This window comes from Pistacia vera, unplaced genomic scaffold (assembly GCF_008641045.1).
Source record: "Pistacia vera cultivar Batoury unplaced genomic scaffold, PisVer_v2 Contig84, whole genome shotgun sequence".
Taxonomy (NCBI): domain Eukaryota; kingdom Viridiplantae; phylum Streptophyta; class Magnoliopsida; order Sapindales; family Anacardiaceae; genus Pistacia; species Pistacia vera.
The window spans coordinates 191,614-214,685 of NW_022196712.1; the positions used below are offsets into that span (position 1 = coordinate 191,614).

A 23,072-nucleotide genomic window follows, 5' to 3' on the forward strand; every position below is an offset into this window, starting at 1 on the left:
TTACAAACACTAATAATAAGGAATTTTATCTTTCAAGATGGTATCGTATATCAGAACACCACAACTCCCATCACATAACTTATAAATTAAAAAAGCATAACACTATATGCATTTCAATCCTCGTAAGTGCGGCACTCATCGGTCTCTGGGTTGTCCTTACAGTAAGTCTCCAAAGGGTCCGAATCTTTCTTCTTGTCTCTGGCATGGCTAGCTGCTGCACTGAGTTCTTCCACCTCGTCCCATGCAGCCACACACTCACCGCTTGCAGGGTCACCCTCGCACGCCTCCTCTGCATTCTTGATGCTTTCTTCCACCTTTTCTGAGATGCTATCTGGGGCAGCTCTCAGGGGCTGCATGTACATGCGCTCTGATCTAAATAGGCTGGCCCTTTTCCATGGGTTGTTCAACCCTGGTGACCTGATAGGCAGAGCCTTTGGTGATTCCGTCGTCTTTGCCATCACTCTGGGAGTTGACAGGTTAATACCAGCTATTGTTGCCATTGCTTCTTGTTTTCCTTCTTCTTGTTGTTGTAGCTCTAGTCGAGGGAGAGTGCTGCGTTTTGAGAAAAGATATTGTGATGACGATAATGTATATAATCGAAGGCTGTGGTGCTTTGGGAACACATATTTCTTATCACATGATAACCAATTGTAGACTTCCACGTTAGAGATATAGTTGGAGATATTTTAAAAGAAAAAAAAACTTTCGTGTTGTTATTGACCATTGCAACCTTCAAAGGGGCCTTCTAATTGCAACGACTCCTTTCGTGAGAAAAAGAAAAACAGTTTGCATAACCACCCATTAGTGATCGGTCAATTATAAATTTTTTGTTGTATTATCAACAAGTCTTGAATGCAATTTATCTTAATTACTAATAAGGTGGTCACTAAGATTTACTTTATTATTAAGTTTAGAACAAGTAATGATTAATTAAGATATCTAGACCTGGCTCGAATATCTTTTATTATTAAAAAAGATCGAACGACTTACGCATATCCAAGGTTTTACGAAATAATAATTGGTACCTAAAAGGTTTTAAAATAACAAATAGGTACCTTCTGCCATGTTTTGTTAGTGATTTTCATTTGATAATAATGAAAGACTAAAATGCCCTTGAAAGTTTGATATTTTAGTTTTTTGTAAATTTAAAAATTTCTAAAAAACCCCCTAAGTTTGCTAATTTGACTAAATACCCCAATATATAAAAATTTTATAAAATAACAAAAACACCCCCGTCACTCGCAGTGCCAAATTCCGATGACCATCGTCGGGATCTGGCCGAAAAATTGCGTTACGACACAGACCCGTCGGATTTGTGTCGTAACGCGTAGATCTGGCCTTTTTCGGCAAGATCCGTGGCTGATCTGGCCGGAAAATTGCGTTACAACACAGATCCCGTCGGATCTGTGTCGTAACGCAATTTTTCGGCCAGATTCCAACGGTGGTGGCCGGAATCTGACACTGCAGGTGATTGGGGTGTTTTTGTTATTTTATAAAATTTTTATATATTGGGGTATTTGGTCAAATTAGCAAACCTAGGGGGTTTTTAAAAAAAAAATTTTAATTTATAAAAAATTAAAATATCAAACTTTCAAGGGTATTCTAGTATTTTCACTATTATCAAATGAAAATCACTAACAGAACATGACGGAAGGTACCTATTTGTCATTTTAAAACCTTTTGAGTACCAACTTTTCGTTTTGCCAAACCTTAGGTATGTGTAAGTCGTACTGCCTTAAAAAAAAAAAGAATGGTGTACATTATTTTAATATTAATCATATGACAAAATGTCAAGTTAATAATGTATAATCATTAGATAACAAAATATCATTTGTGATGCTACACATTAAGCTCAATATTTTATTTTATTTTTGAGTAAAGGACTTCTTCCCATCTAAGGTTTGGCCTAACGACACTTTCTCATCAAAAAAAGTTTCAAAATATAATTTTACCACCTATATTAAAATCTATCCGTCAAGTTTAATTAAAGAAGGATATAATAGTAAATTGAAAAGAAGTCAAGGGATAATTACGTTATTTTATCCCCTTATATGTTAACTAAGGAGGTGTTTGTCTAAGCTTATAAGCTGGTCAAACTTACTTATAAGCTCTAAAATTAAACCGATCTGTTTGTTTATAATTTTTTTGAGCTTATAAGTTAAAAAAAATAAGTTAGGGAGAGGTACTTTTTTTTTTTTTTTTGGCTTATAAGCACTTTTCTTATAAGCTAGTTTGACTAAGTATATTACCACATTATCTTTGTTTAATTTTAAAATTCCATGGTATGCCCTTGTTTAATATAGTATTTTTTTTTTAGTAATTTTATAATAAAATGTACTAATAAGCCACATTTTACCAAACATGTCAATTATTTATCAGTCACTTATAAATACTTTAATCAAACACGTAATTGCTTAAAATTTCAAATGCTTATAAGTTAATTTTAGCTTATAAGCAATTGTTGCTTATAAGCTAATTTTCATAAGCTCAGACAAACCCATAAAAAAAAAAAAAAAAAAGAATTGGCCAACCGTCGAAGTTTTACTTTCTTCCCCACCTCACCGTCTCCAGCCAATTTGGCCGGAATTCGTTGTTGTTGGCTTTCCCAATCACCACCACAAGCTTCCCCGATCTTTTCTGACCAGAACCCCCTTGATCCCCTCATCTTTCAACCCACCGTTCATCGGCCACCACAAGTTAGGTTTCGTTGTTTCTAAGCCGATTTTCGCCTGATTCCAGCGGCCAAAACCCAATCTTCCACCACACTACAACCTCCGACCTCCACTCTACAAAACCTCTCAAACCTCAGGATTTGATTACTCGTCATTCATCGGCCGTGAACCGTCACCTTCCACCACGGCTGGGTTTTGCAATTTGATTGTTTTGGAATTTTTTGAAGCATTTTGATTGTTGTCCTGGTTGTTTTGGTGTTGTTGGTGTGTTGAGTTGCGTTTGTAGGCTTGATTTGGGTGTTTTTCCTGGTTTTTCCACCTTCTCCAGCCATTCCCACTTCTTCTCCTCTCGGGCGCACACCAGGTGCTTGACGAAAAGCCCTAACCAGCGAATTGTTAGAATTGCAACCAGAATCAGAGGCTACAATGAGAAGAATAAGAGGAAAGGATAGTTTTGTCTTTACATGTTTATACCATGTCAGAGAATGAATTTTCCTAACAGAACATAACGGTGGGTGGGAAAAGTGTCATTTTGAAACTTGACGGCACTGATGGGTGGGAAAAGTGTCATTTTAAAACTTGACGGCACTGATGGTGGGAAAAGTGTCATTTTGAAACTTGACAGGTGGGACAATGTCACTAGGCCAAACCTTGGGTGGAAAAAAGTCGTTTACTCTATTTTTTGAGACCATCAAAATTTAAAATTGTTCAAATGAAGCAACACTAATATTTAGTGGTGGTAAAATATCTTATAGGACAAAAGATGATGAATTATGGACGAACAAAAGGGCTATTTGGTCCCACTAAAATATCAGGTAATGAAAGTTGTAAAAAATCTGGGTATATAACAGTCGTGGTCCTTCTATTTCTGTTTCAACTTTCACGGTAGGAGAATGAGGGCTATTATTATGATATTTAACGGTAAAATATCGGGATTTTATCTATCGTTTCGAGTTTTAATAAAGATAGGTTGACAAATTTTTTTTACTAACTTTTTTTCACAAACGCAAAGTGACAGTTCACAATTAATCAGCTTATAATTAGTCAGATGAGACTCATTATAAGTTGGCCAATTATGAGTTGTCATATCATGTATGTAAGAAAAAATTAATGAAAAAAAAATTATAAGTACAGTATTACCTCTTAAGTTTTGACATCTTATATTGACTATAAATACATAGGCATATGTCCAACTAATTGGATAATTCATTAAAAAAGCAATGCTAATGAAGCTTAGAAGCTCCTCAACCAAATGTAATACCGACTGCCTCAACATATACTATTATTTAAAAAAAAAAAAAAAAAAAAAAAAAGCAAATGTGCTTCCCTATTCAAATAATAGTTCAAAATATTGAACCATTTCGTTTATCATAATTTGAATAATATAATAAAAGCTTGAGACTACTGCTTTATGGTTAAAACAGCATAATCATCAAATATGTGGGACGTCGCATCCAAGCTCATTGGTCCGACTAATAATGATTGTCAAAATTGAAATTTAAAATTGCAAACAAATTATAATATTTAAATGAGTAAACAACTTTTTCCACCCAAGGTTTGCCTCAATGTTCTGAAAACCGGATCAGATAATGACCTGTTCAAAGGTTCGGTTTCCAGTTGGATTGATCGGTTAGACCGTAATTAATTTTTAGTCCTTGAAGGTTTGAAATTCATCAAAAACACCCCTATAATACTCCCTTAAGGTTTGAAATCTATTTAAAACACCCCTGTCACGAGAAGATTCTGGTGAGTGGTGGCGGCAGCGACGATCGACGGTCAATCGAAGCTAGAATCTTGGGACTTTTGATGTGTAGGTGCCGGCGACTTTGATGGTGGTGCTAGGGAGTTCCATCGTCGTTGGAACTCGCCGGAATCAACAAAAGAAATCCGACGTCACGTGAACTTTAGGTGGATGGCGATCGACATAGGCTGGACAACGGCAACTGAAAATGAATGGTTTTGGTCCTAGAGATGTTGTCCGTCGAATGGGGGTGTTTTCTCCGTCAAAAGATGCCAGAATCCAACGGGGTTTTGCTACTATTGGACCGCGATTCGGCACTATTCCGATGGTCCAACCACGGTCCAATCCGGTTTAAATCAAAATGATAGTTTTTTTATATATATCAGACCATATTTGCCGTCGGTTGCCGGTCGAGGTCCGACTGGGCTGTCTGGTCCGGTTTTCAGAACATTGGTTTGCCTTACTGCCAAAAAGTTTTAAAATGCCACTTTCGCACCAAAGTTTATATTTCGTTAATACCCAAAATATACTTCACTTTCTTAGCCAGCGTTCATCAAGTTATTAAGAGTCAGGTAAGAAGAATTTTGTAGAGTGGATGTTGGTGGATGGAATGGTGGTGCCCGATGAATATTTACCATCGGAATAAACTAAGAATCAACTAATAATAAGAAACCCTAGCTTTGAGATGACTGACAGTCGACGAGAAATTAGGTGTCGTAGTGAGAGAGATTTTGTAGAGAGGAGACGGAGGTTAAAATGGTGGTGACAGAGAGAATTTTTGTCACCAAAATCAATTTTGGGCAGTAATAGAATATTAATTTTGGGTGAAAAAGTAGTATATTAAAACTTTTTGGGTAAGAAAGTGTGATTAAGGCAAACATTGGGTGGGAAAAAGTCGTTTACTCTATTTAAATTCTAATTCAACAATTAATAATAAAGAATCTTCCATTACATCTAACTAATAATTTAACATATAATTTGTTGGAATTGATCAGAGATAGGCCTACTGTACGATGTGGCCATGTGGGCTATACTAAAAGCAAGAAGTTGAAGACAGTTTTTGTTCTTCTGTTAATGTCCAAAATAGAGTGCATTTAATTTACGCTGTTCCGTTTATGAAATGAGAAAAATTAACACAGTTGTGAATACAAATTGGGTGGTACAAATATTTGTAATGTAACCTGTTGTAAATAAAATTGATATGATGTATGCTTTAAAAAATTATCTATAGTGGCAATTTCCCATCACCCAAGAGTCTGATAATAATTTAATCAAATTATCTCTAGAGATCTGTCTAGAAATATTGATACATTGAGGAGTATACTGAGAGTCAATAGTAAGGACTAGCGTATCGGTAGTTGTAGGAATAGCGAGATCAAGAGCATGATCTTGGATCCGCCAAACCATCTGGTAATGCAAAATAGTTGCAATACTTCATGGATTTAAATCTGTACTAACTATCTCTCATTGAACTTTAAGAGCTTTGGAGCAATGAACATCAAAGAGAGACATATTGAAATTAGAAAACGGTGTCATAATAATTGTTCTAACATTCAAAGTTGTATGTGCCATTCCTATGCAAGCATGCTGATATTAGGCAAATCTAGTGTCTAACAAAGCAATTCGGATAGAGATTAGGAGTCTTTTTCTGCCATGGTAAGATAGAGCAAGTCTGATAGCATTAAAGTGTACATGAGAATATATTTCACGGATCTATTGGATAATGAATTCTTGAGGGATTTCTAAAGTAACATATTGTTCTTGAGTTGTAGCTGGAATTTAACACTTATCAAAAGTACTAGTCTGAACATACTCTTCGATTAGCTTTTTGAAGGGTCTAACAAGAGTTTTAAAGGTTTTAGATAAAAAAAGAAAAAAACTTAAAAAAGGTTATATAATGATTTATAATAGGAGGGATAGTATCTTAGATTTTTTTTATTTTCTAGAATATACATATAAATTATCTATTTTAGAAAAAGATCTAGATAAGTAAGTATTTATTAGAATAATAAACATAGATAAAAATGAAGAGGATTTTATATACATGAGTTCAACCACTTAGTGGTGTAATAAAACCTCTAATGGTATCAGAGGCAGCACACTTAAAAGAAAATCCGATATTTAGTAAAGAGACTAAAGACCAAACGAATAACGAAAAAGTGATATTCTTAATAGTCCATCGAAAAAAGAGAAAACAACATTATGAGGACGTGGTGATGAACTGGTCGGTTAAGTCTTAGCCTTCCGATTATATTGCACGGACAGAATTGTATGCGTACTGCCACGCACCAAATCATAAAGTAAAGCTCTAAGATTCTTTTTTCCTTTGTGGCAATTTACATGATTGGTTAGCGCAACGATCCATACTAAAAAAATGAGCGCAAAAAGAGAAAATAGACGAATCAATCAATCAATCAAATGATGCGCGGTCTTAACAAAGTCTGCCATAGCCTCTCTCTCATCTCTCCATCTCCTCTCTATCCACCTCTCTTTCCCTCTATAAAACTCAGTCGATTCTCATCCCTTCATACACCTGGCCACCTGAGAACTCATTCATCTAAGTCCCTCAAAACCACCACCACCACCACCACCATGACCACCGCCAGGTTGCACCATCTCGTCCCAATCAACTCAGTTGCTTCCGAAAACGGTGGCTCTAATGGCTCTGTATCCTCTTCTGCTTCTAATGCCAGTGCCACCGAAGGTGAAGGTACTCTTCAATATTATTCTTTTGTTTTGATATTCAATTTCCCGTAAATTACGAGCTTAAATTTTAATTTGATATTAGACATCAATATGTTCACTACACAATAGTAATAGTTTTGAGTGAATAAGAGAAGTTGATTAGTATAAAGCAACTGTACGAGTACTACAGCCATTTTTTTCTGCTATTTCCGTGTATGCTTTGTGGATACTATTTTATTTCCAAATTTAAGTCAATTAATTCACTTCGATTCTTTTGATTTATTTGATTGGTTGGATGCAATTTAAGTTATTTTTCATGTCACAGTATTGATTTATAAGTTTAATTCATGATTTTGGGCTGGGCAAAGCCTAATATGTTTCTAAATAATTATTTCTTGAAGTCGATAAAATAAAATTCATAATGATGCAGACAATCTGGGAGGTAGATATCGCCTTCCTCCACCTGAGATTAGAGATATTGTTGATGCTCCACCACTTCCTGCATTGTCTTTTTCACCGCAAAGGGATAAAATACTATTTCTCAAGCGCAGAGCTTTGCCTCCATTGGTAGAGCTAGCAAGACCAGAGGAAAAGCTAGCTGGTATTCGAATTGATGGCAAATGCAATACTAGGAGTAGGATGTCATTTTACACTGGTATTGGGATACATCAATTATTGCCTGATGGTACGTTGGGGCCAGAAAAAGAGGTGCATGGTTTCCCTGATGGTTCCAAGATAAATTTTGTGACCTGGTCACGTGATGGGCAGCATCTAGCCTTCAGCATCCGAAGTGATGAGGAGGACAGTGGAAGCAGTAAGCTTAGGGTTTGGGTTACTGATGTGGAAACTGCAAAAGCTAGACCATTGTTTCAATCACCTGATATACATCTTAATGCAGTGTTTGAGAATTTTGTTTGGGTAGATGACTCTACTTTGTTAGTTTGTACCATCCCGTTATCACGTGGAAACCCACCAAAGAAACCTTTGGTTCCCTCTGGCCCAAAGATCCAATCTAATGAACAGGAAAATGTTATTCAGGTTAGAACCTTCCAGGATTTGCTGAAGGATGAATCTGATGAAGATTTGTTTGACTACTATGCCACCACACAACTTGTTTTGGTTTCTTTGGATGGGACTGTGAAAGAAATTGGGCCTCCAGCTGTATACACATCATTGGACCCTTCCCCAGATCAGAAGTACCTTTTGATTAGTTCAATTCACCGACCTTATTCTTTTATTGTACCATGTGGAAGATTTCCAAAAAAGGTGGAAGTTTGGACAACTGATGGGAAATTTGTCAGGGAACTTTGCGACTTGCCACTTGCGGAGGACATCCCCATTGCATTCAGTAGTGTCCGAAAAGGGATGCGATCAATCAATTGGAGAGCAGATAAGCCATCGACCCTCTACTGGTATGAATTTAAAAATTATTCTCATGTGTGCATATGACTTTCAATGACTGCTCATGGTGCATTGTATATATAAACCCAATTAACTATCCTGCTTTTGGGGTTTATAGGGCAGAGACACAAGATGGAGGTGATGCAAAAGTAGAAGTTACTCCACGTGATATAATTTATACACAGCCTGCTGAGCCTCTAGAAGGTGAACAGCCAGCAATCTTACACCAACTTGATCTTCGCTATGGGTATGAAGATATATATAAGGTTTTTGCATAATATATCCAGATAGATTTTTAAGTGACAAATGTTGACAACTTGCAAAAGCTCAAAAGTTCTGCTTGTAATGCTTATAATCCTCAGAATAGGTGAAATTGTTGCCTGAGAGTTAGACCACTTTCCAAATCTTGTGAACTTAAACAATTCATAGTTATTTTAATTTAAATCAACCGATGACAAACTTTTAGCTTGCTTGGCCATCCTGCTTAATGGTTTGGCCCAGAATCTGGTTTTGATGTATTCTTTGTCATCTTCACAGAGGGATTTCTTGGTGTGATGATTCACTGGCCCTAGTCTATGAATCTTGGTACAAAACAAGGCGAACAAGAACCTGGATAATATCTCCTGGATCTAAAGATGTGACTCCCCGTATATTATTTGATCGGTCATCAGAAGATGTGTACTCTGATCCTGGCTCTCCAATGATGAGGAGAACACCTGCTGGAACTTATGTGATTGCAAAAATAAAGAAAGAAAACGATGAAGGAACTTATCTTTTACTTAATGGAAGTGGTGCTACACCAGAAGGGAACATTCCCTTTCTTGATTTGTTTGACATGTAAGTGTTTTAAAACTCATCTTTTTGTATGTTTTAGTGTGTTCTTGCTTGCCATAGCTAGTGATCTAAACCAAATTCTACCAGAAATACAGGCAACAAAGAACGAATATGGGAGAGCGATAAGGAAAAATTTTATGAGACCACTGTTGCTTTAATGTCTGACCAGACAGAAGGGGACATACACATTAATCAGTTGAAAGTACTTACATCCAAAGAGTCAAAAACTGAAAATACCCAGTATTATATCCAGAGTTGGCCAGATAAGAAATCTTGTCAAATTACAAATTTTCCTCACCCATATCCACAGTTGGCATCATTGAACAAAGAGATGATCAAATATCAGAGAAAGGATGGGGTTCAACTTACTGCAACATTATACTTGCCACCAGATTATGATCCATCAAAGGATGGTCCTCTTCCCTGTTTGTTCTGGTCTTACCCAGGAGAATTTAAAAGCAAAGATGCTGCTGGACAAGTTCGTGGTTCTCCTAATGAATTTCCAGGCATAGGTCCGACATCACCCCTTCTTTGGCTGGCTAGAAGGCATGAATTCTTTCTTCTCTTCTTTTGCTTTTGCTATCTTTTGATTTTTTGGTGTGTTTATTGTAAGTTCTTCCTATGGCTCCATTTTAGTGGCTGGTTTGGTTTAAAAGTGCTACATCAAATTACAATTATTCCACATCCTGCAGGTTTGCTATTTTATCTGGGCCAACAATTCCTATTATTGGTGAAGATGCTGAGGAAGCAAATGATAGGTAATGATGATATGTATTTTTTATTTATGTTTTAGTTACCATTCATACGGACAGGATGATTAATCATAATGCACTTTTGGGGGATAATGGCTGTAATGATTATTAATGTAATCCACATTTTTCCTATCATTTACAAACACATGGGCAACGACATTTGAAATGTCGTACGAATACCAAAAAGGGGATAGAATTTGCACTTTGTTCAAGAAAGATACCTCAATTTTATATTTCTCTCCAAGCAGTCAATATCTCTTCTACGATATGTTAAGCTGCACTATGGCCAATTATTTCAATTAGGTATGTGGAGCAACTGGTTGCTAGTGCAGAAGCTGCTGTTGAGGAAGTCGTCCAACGTGGAGTAAGATTGTTGATTCTTTTTGTTTATGGCTACTAATGTCATGATACTTTACATATATTTTTGACTGGAACTTTTCTGGTGCTGCCCTTGTTCAGGTGGCTCATCCAAGCAAAATTGCTGTTGGAGGTCATTCCTATGGTGCATTCATGACTGCAAACCTCCTAGCACATGCCCCTCATCTTTTCTGTTGTGGAATTGCTCGTTCTGGAGCTTACAACAGAACACTTACACCTTTTGGTTTTCAGGTAACAAAATATCAAAATTTCCTCAAATTATCATTATTTGTTTGTTTGTTTGTTTCATTGGGTATATGACTTTCTTCTCTTTCACTGGAGCAGAATGAGGATAGAACTCTTTGGGAGGCCACTTCTACTTACGTAGAAATGAGCCCTTTCATGTCTGCGAATAAAATTAAGAAGCCAATCTTAATTATCCATGGAGAAGAAGACAATAATCCAGGAACACTAACTATGCAGGTAGAATAAACTACTACTTCTGAAATTACATGGACTATGTTGCAGTTAATAATCACCATATCCTTTAATAGAAGTAATAGTATTATCTCACTGTTTGATTTTTATATTTTTAAAAGTTTGAGCACGGTAGTTAATGTTTTTGTAGCTGGCTTGACATTTTGTTTGTGACCTATTGTAACTTATTTGCATTTGCATGTGATGCAGTCAGATCGTTTCTTTAATGCTTTGAAAGGTCATGGTGCTCTCTGTCGCCTAATCCTTCTCCCCTACGAGAGCCATGGCTATGCTGCACGAGAGAGCATCATGCATGTTCTATGGGAAACTGACAGATGGCTGCAGAAATATTGTGTGTCAAATGGTTCTGATGTGAAGGCAGATCTTCACGCATGTAAAGACAGTACAAGCAAAGGTGCTACAGATTCTGAAAACAAAGCAGTTGCAGCTAGTGCAGGCGGTGAACCAGAATTGGCAGATCTGGAGGGTGAAGAATCTCACTCATTGCCAAGGTCATTGCTATGGTAATTTCTTTACTTTCAGACGTTTCTCTACATAATCAAATGGTAAAGGGGTCTCCACCTTGTTGATCTATTTCCATGTTAGTTTTCTATGAATGATACACAAGATGTCCTAACTTAATTTGTTGATCTATGAATGAACCACAAAAGATATTAAGCTAACTGGCAAAAATTTGTTTTGTCATAGGTAGATAAAAGTTTGTTATTCTAGTTGTTGTGGTTATTCAACTATTGATGTTAATTTATTGTGTGGATTGGAATAGCAGATCTAATGCTACGGATGTAAAAATGGAGCATCAGAGCAGCCCTGTGAAGTGAAAATACAACAGAATTAAATGCGTGTATCAGACACACGAATGTACTGGAGATCCGTTTGTATACAAAAGTGATTGGTACTTGCCGTTCTGAATATTCAGGCGGGCAACATGTGTGAACAAGAATAACAGAAAACTGACACTAGTGAGGCCTCTTTTTCACCTGTAATCCTTGATCATTGCTGGATAATGAGCAATAGCTTCCGCGCTACTCACAATTCCAAGCTATGTAATGCCATGCTATGATTACTATAAAATCCTTTCGTGAATATACTTAAAAGAATAATTTTGAAAAGTAAATATTCAATCTAAAAATTTGAATTTGAAATTTAGAAACAAATATAACGTATTATTTAAAAACTAAAATTAAAATTTAAAATTTTCAGTATATTCATAAGAAAAAAAGTTCATTAATTTTTATTTTCAAATTTAAAATTATATTCAACAAATTATTTTAAATAAGTTTAAACAACAAATTTCATATAATTTCTTCCATTTCTTATTTTGAAACAGAATTTTATTCAAATTTACATCAAAAGGCCTTACGGGGGCCTGTTTCCCGGAAATTATATTCTGAGATCCACGGCAGCAAGTCTCTTCGGTGTCATTATATCTCATAAAAAATCCCAGAAACCTCTAAACTGACCTAAAATTAACATACACATATAATTACCAAGCTTGTTGCATTTCTTGTTCCAGCCATGCATATACAGAATTGAAAACAAAAATAACATCTCAGGTATCACAACAATTACAATCCACATGGCAAAACACTTGTGGGGAAGTGAAAACCATGAATCTTGACAATTTCAAAAGCAATAACGTCATCCACATCTCAATACATCAATTTATTCGTTAAAGACCAAAAATAAGTATGCTCATCTTAGCTTATGAGCTGAATGAAATCACAAATATCATTGTACTGTTCAGGCCATCCACATTAAAATGAAACCAAAAGAAAAGTTTATTCTTCAGCAACAACACTAATTTCACCTTTCTCAAGCAAGTCATAAAATGCCCTCACTTTCCTCTGCTCATTCCAGTGATGCATCTTCCAAAGACCGCCAGCAGCTAAGCCAAGTGCAATTCCAATGCATAACTCCTTGACAACACTTGGTCCTTTCAAGGTGGCATGAGCAATCTTGTGGGCAGCCATTTCACTTATAGTTAGAGGCAGTAAACCTAGAAGCAAGCAACATATTTTCCTCCATTTTTCAGTATGCAGGAATTCAAGGAAAACATATGAACCATTGCAAGAATAACAACTAACTATACAAGGGCAAAAATTGTAAATCCATAAACCACTGTGTCTACTCCACCTTGTAATAAATGCTAAATAACCAAACTCATGGAGGTACTAGCTAATTATGTCATCAGATTACAAACCAATTGTATTTCTTTCAGGGTTGAAAACATGTATATATATAACCCAAGACTCTTAATAGTTAGAAAACTTCAAATATATTATATCCAAGTGATTGTATGGGAATCTGGTGTACGACTCATAATTTGATAATATGTCTAAGTGACACAGCAGAATTACTATGCCTAGGAAACAATATGGCTTCAATTGTAATGATGTTTAGTCTTGTAGATCTATAAAACAAGTAAAGCCAAACTTATGCAATCAAATGTCACTAAATCAAATTCATAATTTCATGACAAGGCGAAATATGTCCCTAAATCAAATTCCTAATTTCTCATCACAAAAATCCCCAGATACCCAAGCAAGTGTAACAAAATGTCTCAAAACAATGAACCAAAAAACCTATGCAAGAGTACGGACTTTAATTTAACAGAAACTTGTGTTATCTGGACAAACAAATGGCTCATAGGGTATCAAGGTTCAGGCAGACTGTGATCCACCATGAGATATGAACAAAAATCTAATTCTTTCTTGATTTTCATTTTCATGTGAAAAGATAGTAGTCCCCATTTTGGTAGCTGGACGCCCACTTATGATACTTTTATTTCTCTAAAGTTTCATCCAACACAAGTATAATGTATTTTCAAAGAATATCACCACACCCGGTCACTGGTGGCCTGAAATTGTTGCACCCTTAACACATGAGCAGTCGAAAGACAAATACCAAATTTTGGAACAAAGTTTTGGTTATCAGAATATTGTAAATCCATATCAAAATCCACCTAGAAGCAGATGGAAAAAGTTCTTTAAAAAAAATGCAACAAAATTATCTATAATAACCCCTTACCAAGTGGTTAATAAACCAATCGAAAAAGAAACACAAACTAAACAATTTTTCTATTCTTTCATCTACTTTAAAAATTAAAAAAAAATAAAAATAACAAATGCATAATGTAAATATATGAAAAAATTGCTATAGGGCTAAGCAACAGCGGTTATCTGTGGTCCTTAAAAACGAAATAATCGTAACCAAAATAAAGTAATCGACATTCAAATCCATACAAGAGAATAATAGCCTGTACACTAAAGAAAAAGGACACCGATCCAAAAGATCTTCCACATAAAATCAACAGCAACAGTTGTTTCCATAATTCTCAAATATATAGTAAATACATCAGAAAACTAACACTACATAACGATAATATAAGGTGAGAGAATAATCAAATGAAGCTTGAAAAACTGGATCGAAGACAAAGAACTAGGGTTTACCTGAGCGAGTCTGAGAAGAGAATGCGCAAAATCAAATTGTGTGAAATAAGCTCCCTATTGGCTTAGATTGCTACGTTTACTTGGCATTTATTAAATCTCTATTTTGCCCCTACGTTACAGTTTGGGCTTAGAAATGTTCAATGGTGGCGTTTGTTTGGTGGGCTTACAATGTTTTGGACCGGGTTGATATAGCAAATTACCTTGTTGGAAAATTTACACGTATGATTGGGCTTAAGATATGGGTTGGACTATGAGTATATACATGCTCCCCAAAATGACTGAATGCACCCTTTACAAAAATTAAACTATTTAAATGTTACTTTATACACCTTTTAAAATCCCCGAAATGTAACCCTAATCAAATTTTTTATTTTTTTATTTTTTTGTTATTAAATTTATCTACCATCTTTCTTCACTTGTTTGTGGATATAAAGATTTAAAGTACACATAGACTTCATGTTGTGTAAATGTTTGTGAATTATAATGTTTTCGGACCAAATAGTTTTCATAAAGTCAATATAATAATGAATAATAACATCATATACTTTCGCAATCTAAAACAAGAATCAAGTAAGTGGATTTCATATTTGTGAAAACTTGGTAGAGATTAGAACAACGAAAGTATAAATTGAAATAAAAATGGTATCAAATTGTTGTTAATAATGCAAATCAAATCGCTATATAACATAATAATATTGAATACAATGAATTCAGTGTAATATAATCCATTGCTATGCTACTTTCTACTATAAACTATGACAGGTTTACAACAAAAATAAATAGAAAATATTATATATTAATCATATTAGTACGATTAGATAATGAGTCCTAGCTAATATATGCTTAGATAATTTGAATTTCATTTTTAAATCTATAACAATAACATATATGATAGTAATAATTTTTATTATTTGATGTCGAACAAATCCCATTAATATAAAGTAATAGAATGGTGCAAACGTGCATTGGCTCATGCACTCAATATCTCAAATCCTCAAGCGAGCCTAAAAGTGTAATAAAAAATATAAATATAATGAGCTTTCTGGGCATAATAATTTATATTTTATCCTTCAATAAAATAACAAAATCATCTCCTTTATTTAATTTATTTTTCTCCTTACAAACAAGTTGAGATCTCGTCATAAACTATGGAATAATTTAAATTAGTTGAATAGCAGAAGTCCTTGTAAGGTAGGACTTATGTTGAGAATCTATCGTGCACCATAATATTTGATTTGGCAAGAATTTTGAAGGCTAAAATGATTTAAATTTTGTTGATTATTGCATCAACGTTTAGATTATGTAAAGAAGAATTTAAGGTGGACAGCTGTATGTACGCGCCCTCCTTGTCAAAACAATCTTATTTGAGGCGATATTTCCGATGTTAATTATAAGGGCGAACGACAAGTTCCCACCCAAGTTTGGCCTAACTGAAAAGTTTCAAAACGACAGTTTCCCACCAATCCATCCATTTTTTTCGTTAATTGCAAGTTTGCAACTGCAGAAGGACATAATGGTAAATTCAGTTTATTTTAAGTTTTTTCTTTAAAAAAAATTTGATAACCTGCCGTCGGCCACCACCTGCTGCTGGCCACTATCCCATCCTCTTCCATAACCTCCGTAACCACCACAAGCAACTCTACCATTTCAGGGACATAGGTTTTCAGAGCATCAAAAGTGTACCCCACCGGCTCCCGAGACGCAGACGCTGATATGTTACCTCCAATTGCCTCCACTTCCCTCACAATCCGCAAGTGGCTCCGGTTTTTAGTGCCCTTGAATGCATCTTCTCCAACAAGTGGGAGGCCTAACACGATATTGGTGTCTCATAAACAGAACCACAATCAAGATATATCCTTATGGAGGCTGCTGGGTTCAAATTAATTAGACGGATAACACTCTTTAAAATAGCAAACAACCAAATAAAAACAAGACAGTAAATCACTTCCAAATGGCAATTAGGAGTTGAATAAAACAAAGCATCAAAACGTTGCTGTAACCTACACATACAGCTGATGTTGCCGAGGAAATTCTGATTCCATTGGTAAGAGTTGTAACCTTAATCTTTCCTGGTTCAATATAATGAGGCAGTACAGGTGGAAGGGAAACACCTTCAAGTACTGTGTCCAAATATAAGAAAAGGCAGGAAAGATAAGAAGAGAGAAAAAGAAAGAAGAAAAGAAAAGAGAAGGGGAAGAGAGAAAGTGGCCTGGTGCGATTGAGAGAGGAAAGAGAAGAAAAGAAGAAAAGAAAGAAGAAAGAAGAAAGAAGGAAATAGAAGGAGAAAAAAAATTAAGGTTTATGTTTTTCCCATAAAATGACGTAATTATTCTTTAATTATTGTTTGAAATTATTAGTCAGTCCTTCTACAGTTGAAGTTAATGGAAAAGTTGATTGGTTGGGTGGGAAACAGTCATTTTAAAACTTTGGTGGAAACTTGTCATTCGGCCAAACCTTGGGTGGGAACGTCGTTCGCCCTAATTATAATGATCAAAACACGAGTATAATCTGTAACGCATGGTAAATATGCTTATAATTGTTCTTACCTTTACACTCCAAAAAATTAATTCATAAAAATAATTGAGTAAACTAATTAAATAATATTAAACCAATTTAAAATACAAGATGAATTTTGGTACCATAACGACTCTTTAATGGTCCGATTTTTTATTCAAAAAAGACGAGGAGAATCTAAGGAAATTTTGTGCGATTTTACAAGAATAAATCACATATTTGCTTATATACGGTATATTATAAATTAAGATAATAAAAACATTTTCAAAGGACTCTTTATATGACTCAAATTTTTTATTATAAAGAATCTATTCATAAAAATAAGAGTCCAATATACTTTTTATATTTAAAATATAAATTAGAGAATGATAATCTATTTATAAAAACAAGAGTCTAACATACTCTTTATATTTAAAATATAAATTAGAGAGTGAGTTTGACTCTTTACATTTAGAGAGTCAAATTTTACTCTCTCTCTTAATTTTAATTAATAAATTATAAATTTTTATATCTTTTATTTATTAATTTTTTTATTATAAATAAAGAGTATTTTTATTAAATTTAAAAAATATATAAGTATAATAGAATAAAAATCATCCTCTTTATATTTAAAAATTAATAAAAGTACTTCCAAAATAAAGAACGATAGATGCTCTTAAAAGACCGTATACAAAGTTCCCTTCTGATTAATATAATAATGAAAAGAGGTTGTTAATGTTAGGCAAAACAGAAAATAATTACGCTCAATCAAGTTTAAACTAAAGAATTGGGAATATAGTCCCTCACCCAATACATTACCTGCTCAACAAATACCAATTTCCCATCAAAAAAATTAAAACCAAACCCGTTCACAACAAAAATGGCACTCTCGGTCTGCTCCGCCAAATCGCTCCTGCTCCTACTACTCATCTCAGCCATTCCCGTGGCATACATCATCTCTCTGGAGCGAACCAAACCTGCCACTCATGTGTACCACTACCACAGCTCCGGCTACATGCGCGAGTGCGCCAAGTGGGATCAATCCAACCGTCGATTTCTCGTCTCCTTTATGGGTGGAGGAATCGGTCAGGTCTCTGTACCCGAAGATTACTTGCCCGACACTGTTCTAGATGAACTGACGGTTGTCAAAGAAGCTGACTTGTCCGGTAATGCATCACTGGGGATCGCCGTGGACCAGCCTAGGAATCGCCTCCTTGTGGTGGTTGCAGATCTTTTGAGGAACAAGTATAATGGGCTGGCTGCTTATGATTTGTCCACATGGAAACGTTTGTTTCTCACCCAACTCACTGGCCCAAGTAAGTTTTCAACGAGTTTATTCAACATTGGCACATCAAAATAAAAATTGTTCTGCCACGTGCATCAGTCATACTGTTAGACAAAAGATGATAAGATTATTTATTGGTAAATATATAATTTTATTTATTACTTTTTTATTTCTATAGTGTTGGATGCATTCATCAAAGCCGTTTATTTTTTAAATAACTGAGTCACTTTGTGATTAACGTCTTATCACAGTACTCCTATCAGGCGGCTGTTCTTTTTTCGCTTGTAGATGAAGTAATTTTTAATTTTGGTAATTTTATAATAATTCCATTTTTAATATCTTAACATATGGTGATTTTTAACAATTTTAGCATTTAAAAAAAAAAAAGAATAATAAATTTTAATCTTTGTAAATATATAAAAAAGATTTTAAATTTTATGAACAATAAACATTTTTGTTATGGTGCATCAAAGAAGTACATTTTAATAATTTAATTTGGTTATTTTATAATATTTTGACTCTTAATATGGAAAAAGAGTAAAATTAATTTTAATTTCTTAATACTTTTACAACTGTTGAAAAGAAGGATTGATTTTTTATTATTTTTAATTTTTAAAATTTTATAAATGTGTACAATGAAATACTATTGCAATTGTTTTCATTTTTATTTTTTAATCTTTGAGTTTGACGGCGACTGATTTTGATGCAGGTGATGAGAAATCTTTCGCGGATGATGTAGCAGTTGACATAGAAGGCAATGCATATGTTACGGATGCCAAAGCCAGTAAAATTTGGAAGGTAGGAGTGGAGGGTGAGCTGCTATCCATCATTAGAAGCCCTCTGTTTACTGCAAAAGAGTGGTACAAAAACTTGGTTGGCCTAAATGGGATTGTTTACCATCCAGATGGGTTTTTGATTGTCATTCATACATTTACTGGGAATTTGTTTAAGATTGAAATTGCCAAAGGAGAGGAAATTAAATTAATTAAAGTAGATGGAGGACCCTTGTCATTTGGAGATGGTTTAGAGCTACTGTCTCCAACGAAGCTTGTAGTTGCAGGAAATCCTTCAGCAAGATTGGTGGAGAGCTCTGATGGGTGGGAGACGGCATCTGTGGTGGCGAAATTTAGCGGGCCTGCTCATCGTTTGGCCACAGCTGCAACTGTTAAAGACGGAAGGGTGTACCTCAATCACATGTTTGGGTTGGGATATCCCAAGAAGAAGCATGTCCTAGTCGAAGCTGTTTTCTAAAACCTGGATATATATATATATATATATATAAAAGCTCCTTCACATGTATCGTCAAAACTGGTGTGTAGCTAAATTATGTTTGCTTTCTTCCTTTTGAATTTGTGTTGTACCAGTACTACGGAAAACAATAAATAGTTTTGAAATAGTTTTCCTGATATATGGTATTCTTGGTTGGGATTAAGCTCTCTATTGGCTTAGATGTTTCGTGTCTCTATTTTGCCCCTTCCAACTATCTAACGGAGAACGGTCGCTCTCGTCTGGTGGGATGTCTTTCTTTTATTATTTTGAGTAGTATTTTTGAAATATTATTGGTAGATAGAATTGGGTTATTATTAAACCCTTAGATTTGTTAATTAAATTTAACACTCCAATATATAAATTTTTTATAAAATGACAAAAACACCACCACCACACACAGTTGTCAGATTTCGGCCACTACTATCGGAATTTGACGTTATGACGCACCACCGACTGGATCTGACTGATCGTGCATCGAGATGGCCTTTTCCAGTCAGATCTATCGTGGATATGGCCGAAAAATGCCAGATTTGGCTGTGTTTGGTCGTCAACAACGGCCATGTCTTGGCCATCGTTGAAGACCAGCTACGGTTAGATATTTAGCCGTAGATCTAGCATTTTCTGGTTAGATCTACAGTGGATCTGACTAGTAAATGATAGATCGACGCACTATCGGTCAGATCTAGGTGGTAGTGTACCATTATACCAGATTCCGATGGTAGTAGCCGAAATCTGATAAATGTGGGTGGATGAGGGTGTTTTTGTTAATTTTTAAACTTTTTTTTAGAAGTGTTTAGTTAAATTAATAAACTTAGGGGGTTTAAAAATTGAATAAAATATAATAATATTTTCAAAATAAAGAAACAAACCTGTATTTTGAAAATAGTATTAATAGGATAAGAAAAAATAATGAAACAAACGGATTACACGAGGCAGTCATTAATATAGTAAATTACTTTTATTCTCCAATAAAAAAGAGAACTCCAGATGAGCATTTCGCTGACCTTAGAATTAAATAAATGCTTTATATTAAGGGGATTATGGGAAAAGTTTTTTAAAGTATTTAATGACTTTCTCTAACAAGATTATGTGAGATTTTGAAACATAATTTCATCTCATTCATTTTTGCTAGTTTATAGTATGCGTTATTGAATATAGAGATTTGAGATTATATGATAGTGAACCAACATTTGTATGCTATGTTTGATATTTTATAAATCTATATACTGGTTACTAGTTGTCAATATGAACATATATTTTGCTGTAAATACTAAAATTGGGGAACAAATTTTGATATTAGATAACATATTAGGCATCAATCTTGTTGATGCGTGATTTTGACACCAACGATGTCGCACATTAAAAGTGTTAAGAGAGTCTTACAAATTATATGTGAAATGATTATGAGAGTTAATTATGGAACTAAGATAATATATGTTTGAAGAAATATAAATAAAAAACTGATAAGAGAGATTTTTATAGTGGTTCGGATGCTTAAAATGATTCATACATCCGTTGTTATTTTATACCTGATATTGCCTGTAAGACGTATAAAAATGGAGTAATCTTTTGTTTACAAAGAAAAATAATGGTTGAAGCTCAAATGTATGCTGAGCTCTCATATGTCAAATCTTTTCATTTAATGAAGAGAGTTGCTAATTTATACACCTTTGAACTCAATATAATAAGTGTTTTTATAAGTTGCCTTGACATATGAAGAACTCTTTATCCTTTATTTTGATAAGTTCTGACAACTAATGTATTTAAATGCTTGTTGAACTCTGATCGGTGATGCTAATATCAATAACAAATATGGTAAGACTTTATTAGATTTTTAGATATCTAATTTGAATAAAATTGAAAACTATATACTATAAATGTTCTCTGATTTATAACAAAACAGTATTGTGTCAGACACATTGAATTCCTAACGCATATATGTTAATAATGAAAATTAATAATTATATAATATCACTCTGTCAATACAATAAATTTGTCATTTGCCTGCATAGACAAGTGAGAGTGCTGTGCATGTATGGCGTTCTCACTTTGCTCCACCAAATCACTCATGCTACTTCTCCTCATCTCAGCCATTCCCTTCGCTTACATCATCTCTCTGGAGCGAACCAAATTTGCCACTCATGTGTACCAATACCACAGCTCTGGCTTCATGCGTGAGTGCGCCAAGTGGGATCAATCCCACCGCCGATTCCTCGTTTCCTTTTTGGGTGGAGGAGTCGGTCAGGTATCAGTACCCCGTGATTACTTACCCCAAACTGTTCTAAATGAAGTCACGGTGGTCAAAGATGTTGACTTAGCCGGCAATGCGTCACTTGGCATTGTCCTTGACCACCCTAGGAATCGCCTACTTGTGGTGGTTTCAGACCTTTTCTGGAATAAATACAGTGGACTCGCAGCTTATGATCTGTCCACGTGGAAACGTTTGTTTCTCACCCAACTCAGTGGGCCAAGTAAGTTTACAACATCGACATTACTGAATATTTTATTTCTTTGGTGATGAATGTTTTTCTTGCTACTGATACATTAATCTGAGCCGTATGATTAATTGTAGGCAACTCTTAAAATGAATCGCGATTTGGAAGTTGTTATGGTTGACCTTGCGTTATGCTATGCTTATCTAAAAATGAATTGTTCACTCAACTCTTAAAATGAATCGTGATTTGGAAGTTGCTCTGTTCTCATTGATGTTGCATTATTCTATATTTTATTTTTTAATGTTTTAATTTTTATCTCGTAAGTAATTTATTATTATTTGTTGGTGCAGGTGATGAGAAATCATTGGCGGACGATGCAGCAGTTGATGAAGAAGGCAATGCATATGTTACTGATGCCAAAGCCAGTAAAATTTGGAAGGTAGGAGTGAATGGGGAGTTTGTATCCATCATTAGAAGCCCACTGTTTATTGCAAAAGAATGGTACAAAAACTTGGTTGGGCTGAATGGAATAGTTTACCATCCAAATGGGTTCTTGATAGTAATTCATACATTTAGTGGGAATTTGTTTAAGATTGAGACTGGGAAGGGAGAGGAAATTAAGTTAATTAAGGTAGAGGGAGGGCCATTGTCATTTGGAGATGGTATGGAGCTACTGTCTCCAACGAAGCTTGTAGTAGCAGGGAATCATCCTTCAGCAAGATTGGTGGAGAGCTCTGATGGGTGGGAGACGGCTTCTGTGGTGGCAAAATTTAGTGGGCCTGCTCATCGCTTGGCCTCAGCGGCAACCGTGAAAGACGGACAGGTGTATCTCAACCACATTATTGGCGTGGGATATCCCAAGAAGCATCTCCTCGTCCAGGCTGTTTTCTAGAACCTCAAAATCTCCATGTATTATCGAACTTCGGTGCTGCTAAATTATGTTGCACTCTGGGGTTTTTATTGTGTTGTATTTGTATCACTGGAAAACTCTAAATAGTTTTGGTAGATAATGGCGCATTTTTCTGATAAATGGTATTTTTAAATCAAGTCAAGACATAGAGTAATTAAGTGAATTTAAATCAAGGAATAACCAACAGTTTTTATGCAAAAGAAATGGTCCAGAGTATGATGATATGTTTTATTATCCACAATAATATCTTAGTACCGTGAAAGTTTACTAAAGCTAAATTCCCAAGCGCTT

General features: G+C 35.0%; 5 protein-coding genes across 7 annotated transcripts; 3 read left to right on the plus strand and 2 right to left on the minus strand.

Annotated features, from left to right (window-relative positions):
* On the minus strand, positions 1-580 carry LOC116118268 (calvin cycle protein CP12-2, chloroplastic-like). Its single transcript, XM_031404239.1, has one exon. It carries the CDS (start codon positions 498-500, stop codon positions 114-116), a length of 387 nt encoding a protein of 128 aa, XP_031260099.1. The 5' UTR covers positions 501-580; the 3' UTR covers positions 1-113.
* A 6,200-nt stretch (positions 581-6,780) lies between these two features.
* On the plus strand, positions 6,781-12,049 carry LOC116118255 (probable glutamyl endopeptidase, chloroplastic). Of its 3 annotated transcripts, none has more exons than XM_031404217.1 (11): positions 6,781-7,123; positions 7,529-8,510; positions 8,618-8,746; positions 9,037-9,336; positions 9,421-9,879; positions 10,026-10,091; positions 10,389-10,449; positions 10,545-10,694; positions 10,788-10,925; positions 11,130-11,443; positions 11,704-12,049. In XM_031404217.1, the coding sequence occupies exons 1-11, from the start codon at positions 6,832-6,834 to the stop codon at positions 11,756-11,758; spliced, it is 2,946 nt and encodes a 981-aa protein (XP_031260077.1). In that variant the 5' UTR covers positions 6,781-6,831; the 3' UTR covers positions 11,759-12,049. The 3 variants fall into 3 exon arrangements, with proteins under 3 accessions (XP_031260077.1, XP_031260078.1, XP_031260079.1); XM_031404218.1 differs by having other exon boundaries at positions 6,782-7,117; XM_031404219.1 differs by having other exon boundaries at positions 6,782-7,123; positions 11,707-11,723.
* A 369-nt stretch (positions 12,050-12,418) lies between these two features.
* Positions 12,419-14,461, minus strand: LOC116118262 (probable cytochrome c oxidase subunit 5C-1). The gene is made up of 2 exons (XM_031404229.1): positions 14,390-14,461; positions 12,419-12,936 (listed from the first exon to the last, which is right to left on the minus strand). The coding sequence occupies exon 2, from the start codon at positions 12,908-12,910 to the stop codon at positions 12,719-12,721; it is 192 nt and encodes a 63-aa protein (XP_031260089.1). The 5' UTR covers positions 12,911-12,936; positions 14,390-14,461; the 3' UTR covers positions 12,419-12,718.
* A 3,301-nt stretch (positions 14,462-17,762) lies between these two features.
* On the plus strand, positions 17,763-19,420 carry LOC116118270. The gene is made up of 2 exons (XM_031404241.1): positions 17,763-18,198; positions 18,877-19,420. The coding sequence occupies exons 1-2, from the start codon at positions 17,763-17,765 to the stop codon at positions 19,416-19,418; spliced, it is 978 nt and encodes a 325-aa protein (XP_031260101.1). The 3' UTR covers positions 19,419-19,420.
* Positions 19,421-21,471: 2,051 nt separating this feature from the next.
* On the plus strand, positions 21,472-22,848 carry LOC116118245. The gene is made up of 2 exons (XM_031404207.1): positions 21,472-21,907; positions 22,222-22,848. The coding sequence occupies exons 1-2, from the start codon at positions 21,472-21,474 to the stop codon at positions 22,761-22,763; spliced, it is 978 nt and encodes a 325-aa protein (XP_031260067.1). The 3' UTR covers positions 22,764-22,848.
* Positions 22,849-23,072: the final 224 nt, after the last annotated feature.

Excerpts from the sequence above, each read along its gene's own strand:
- LOC116118268 (XM_031404239.1), bottom strand. The coding sequence starts at position 500 with ATGGCAACAATAGCTGGTATTAACCTGTCAACTCCCAGAGTGATGGCA.
- LOC116118255 (XM_031404217.1), top strand. The coding sequence starts at position 6,832 with ATGATGCGCGGTCTTAACAAAGTCTGCCATAGCCTCTCTCTCATCTCT. Across the intron at positions 10,450-10,544 it reads AGGAAGTCGTCCAACGTGGA|GTGGCTCATCCAAGCAAAAT; the intron begins GTAAGATTGTTG and ends GCCCTTGTTCAG. Across the intron at positions 10,926-11,129 it reads CAGGAACACTAACTATGCAG|TCAGATCGTTTCTTTAATGC; the intron begins GTAGAATAAACT and ends CATGTGATGCAG.
- LOC116118270 (XM_031404241.1), top strand. The coding sequence starts at position 17,763 with ATGGCACTCTCGGTCTGCTCCGCCAAATCGCTCCTGCTCCTACTACTC. Across the intron at positions 18,199-18,876 it reads CACCCAACTCACTGGCCCAA|GTGATGAGAAATCTTTCGCG; the intron begins GTAAGTTTTCAA and ends ATTTTGATGCAG.
- LOC116118262 (XM_031404229.1), bottom strand. The coding sequence starts at position 12,910 with ATGGCTGCCCACAAGATTGCTCATGCCACCTTGAAAGGACCAAGTGTT.
- LOC116118245 (XM_031404207.1), top strand. The coding sequence starts at position 21,472 with ATGGCGTTCTCACTTTGCTCCACCAAATCACTCATGCTACTTCTCCTC. Across the intron at positions 21,908-22,221 it reads CACCCAACTCAGTGGGCCAA|GTGATGAGAAATCATTGGCG; the intron begins GTAAGTTTACAA and ends TTGTTGGTGCAG.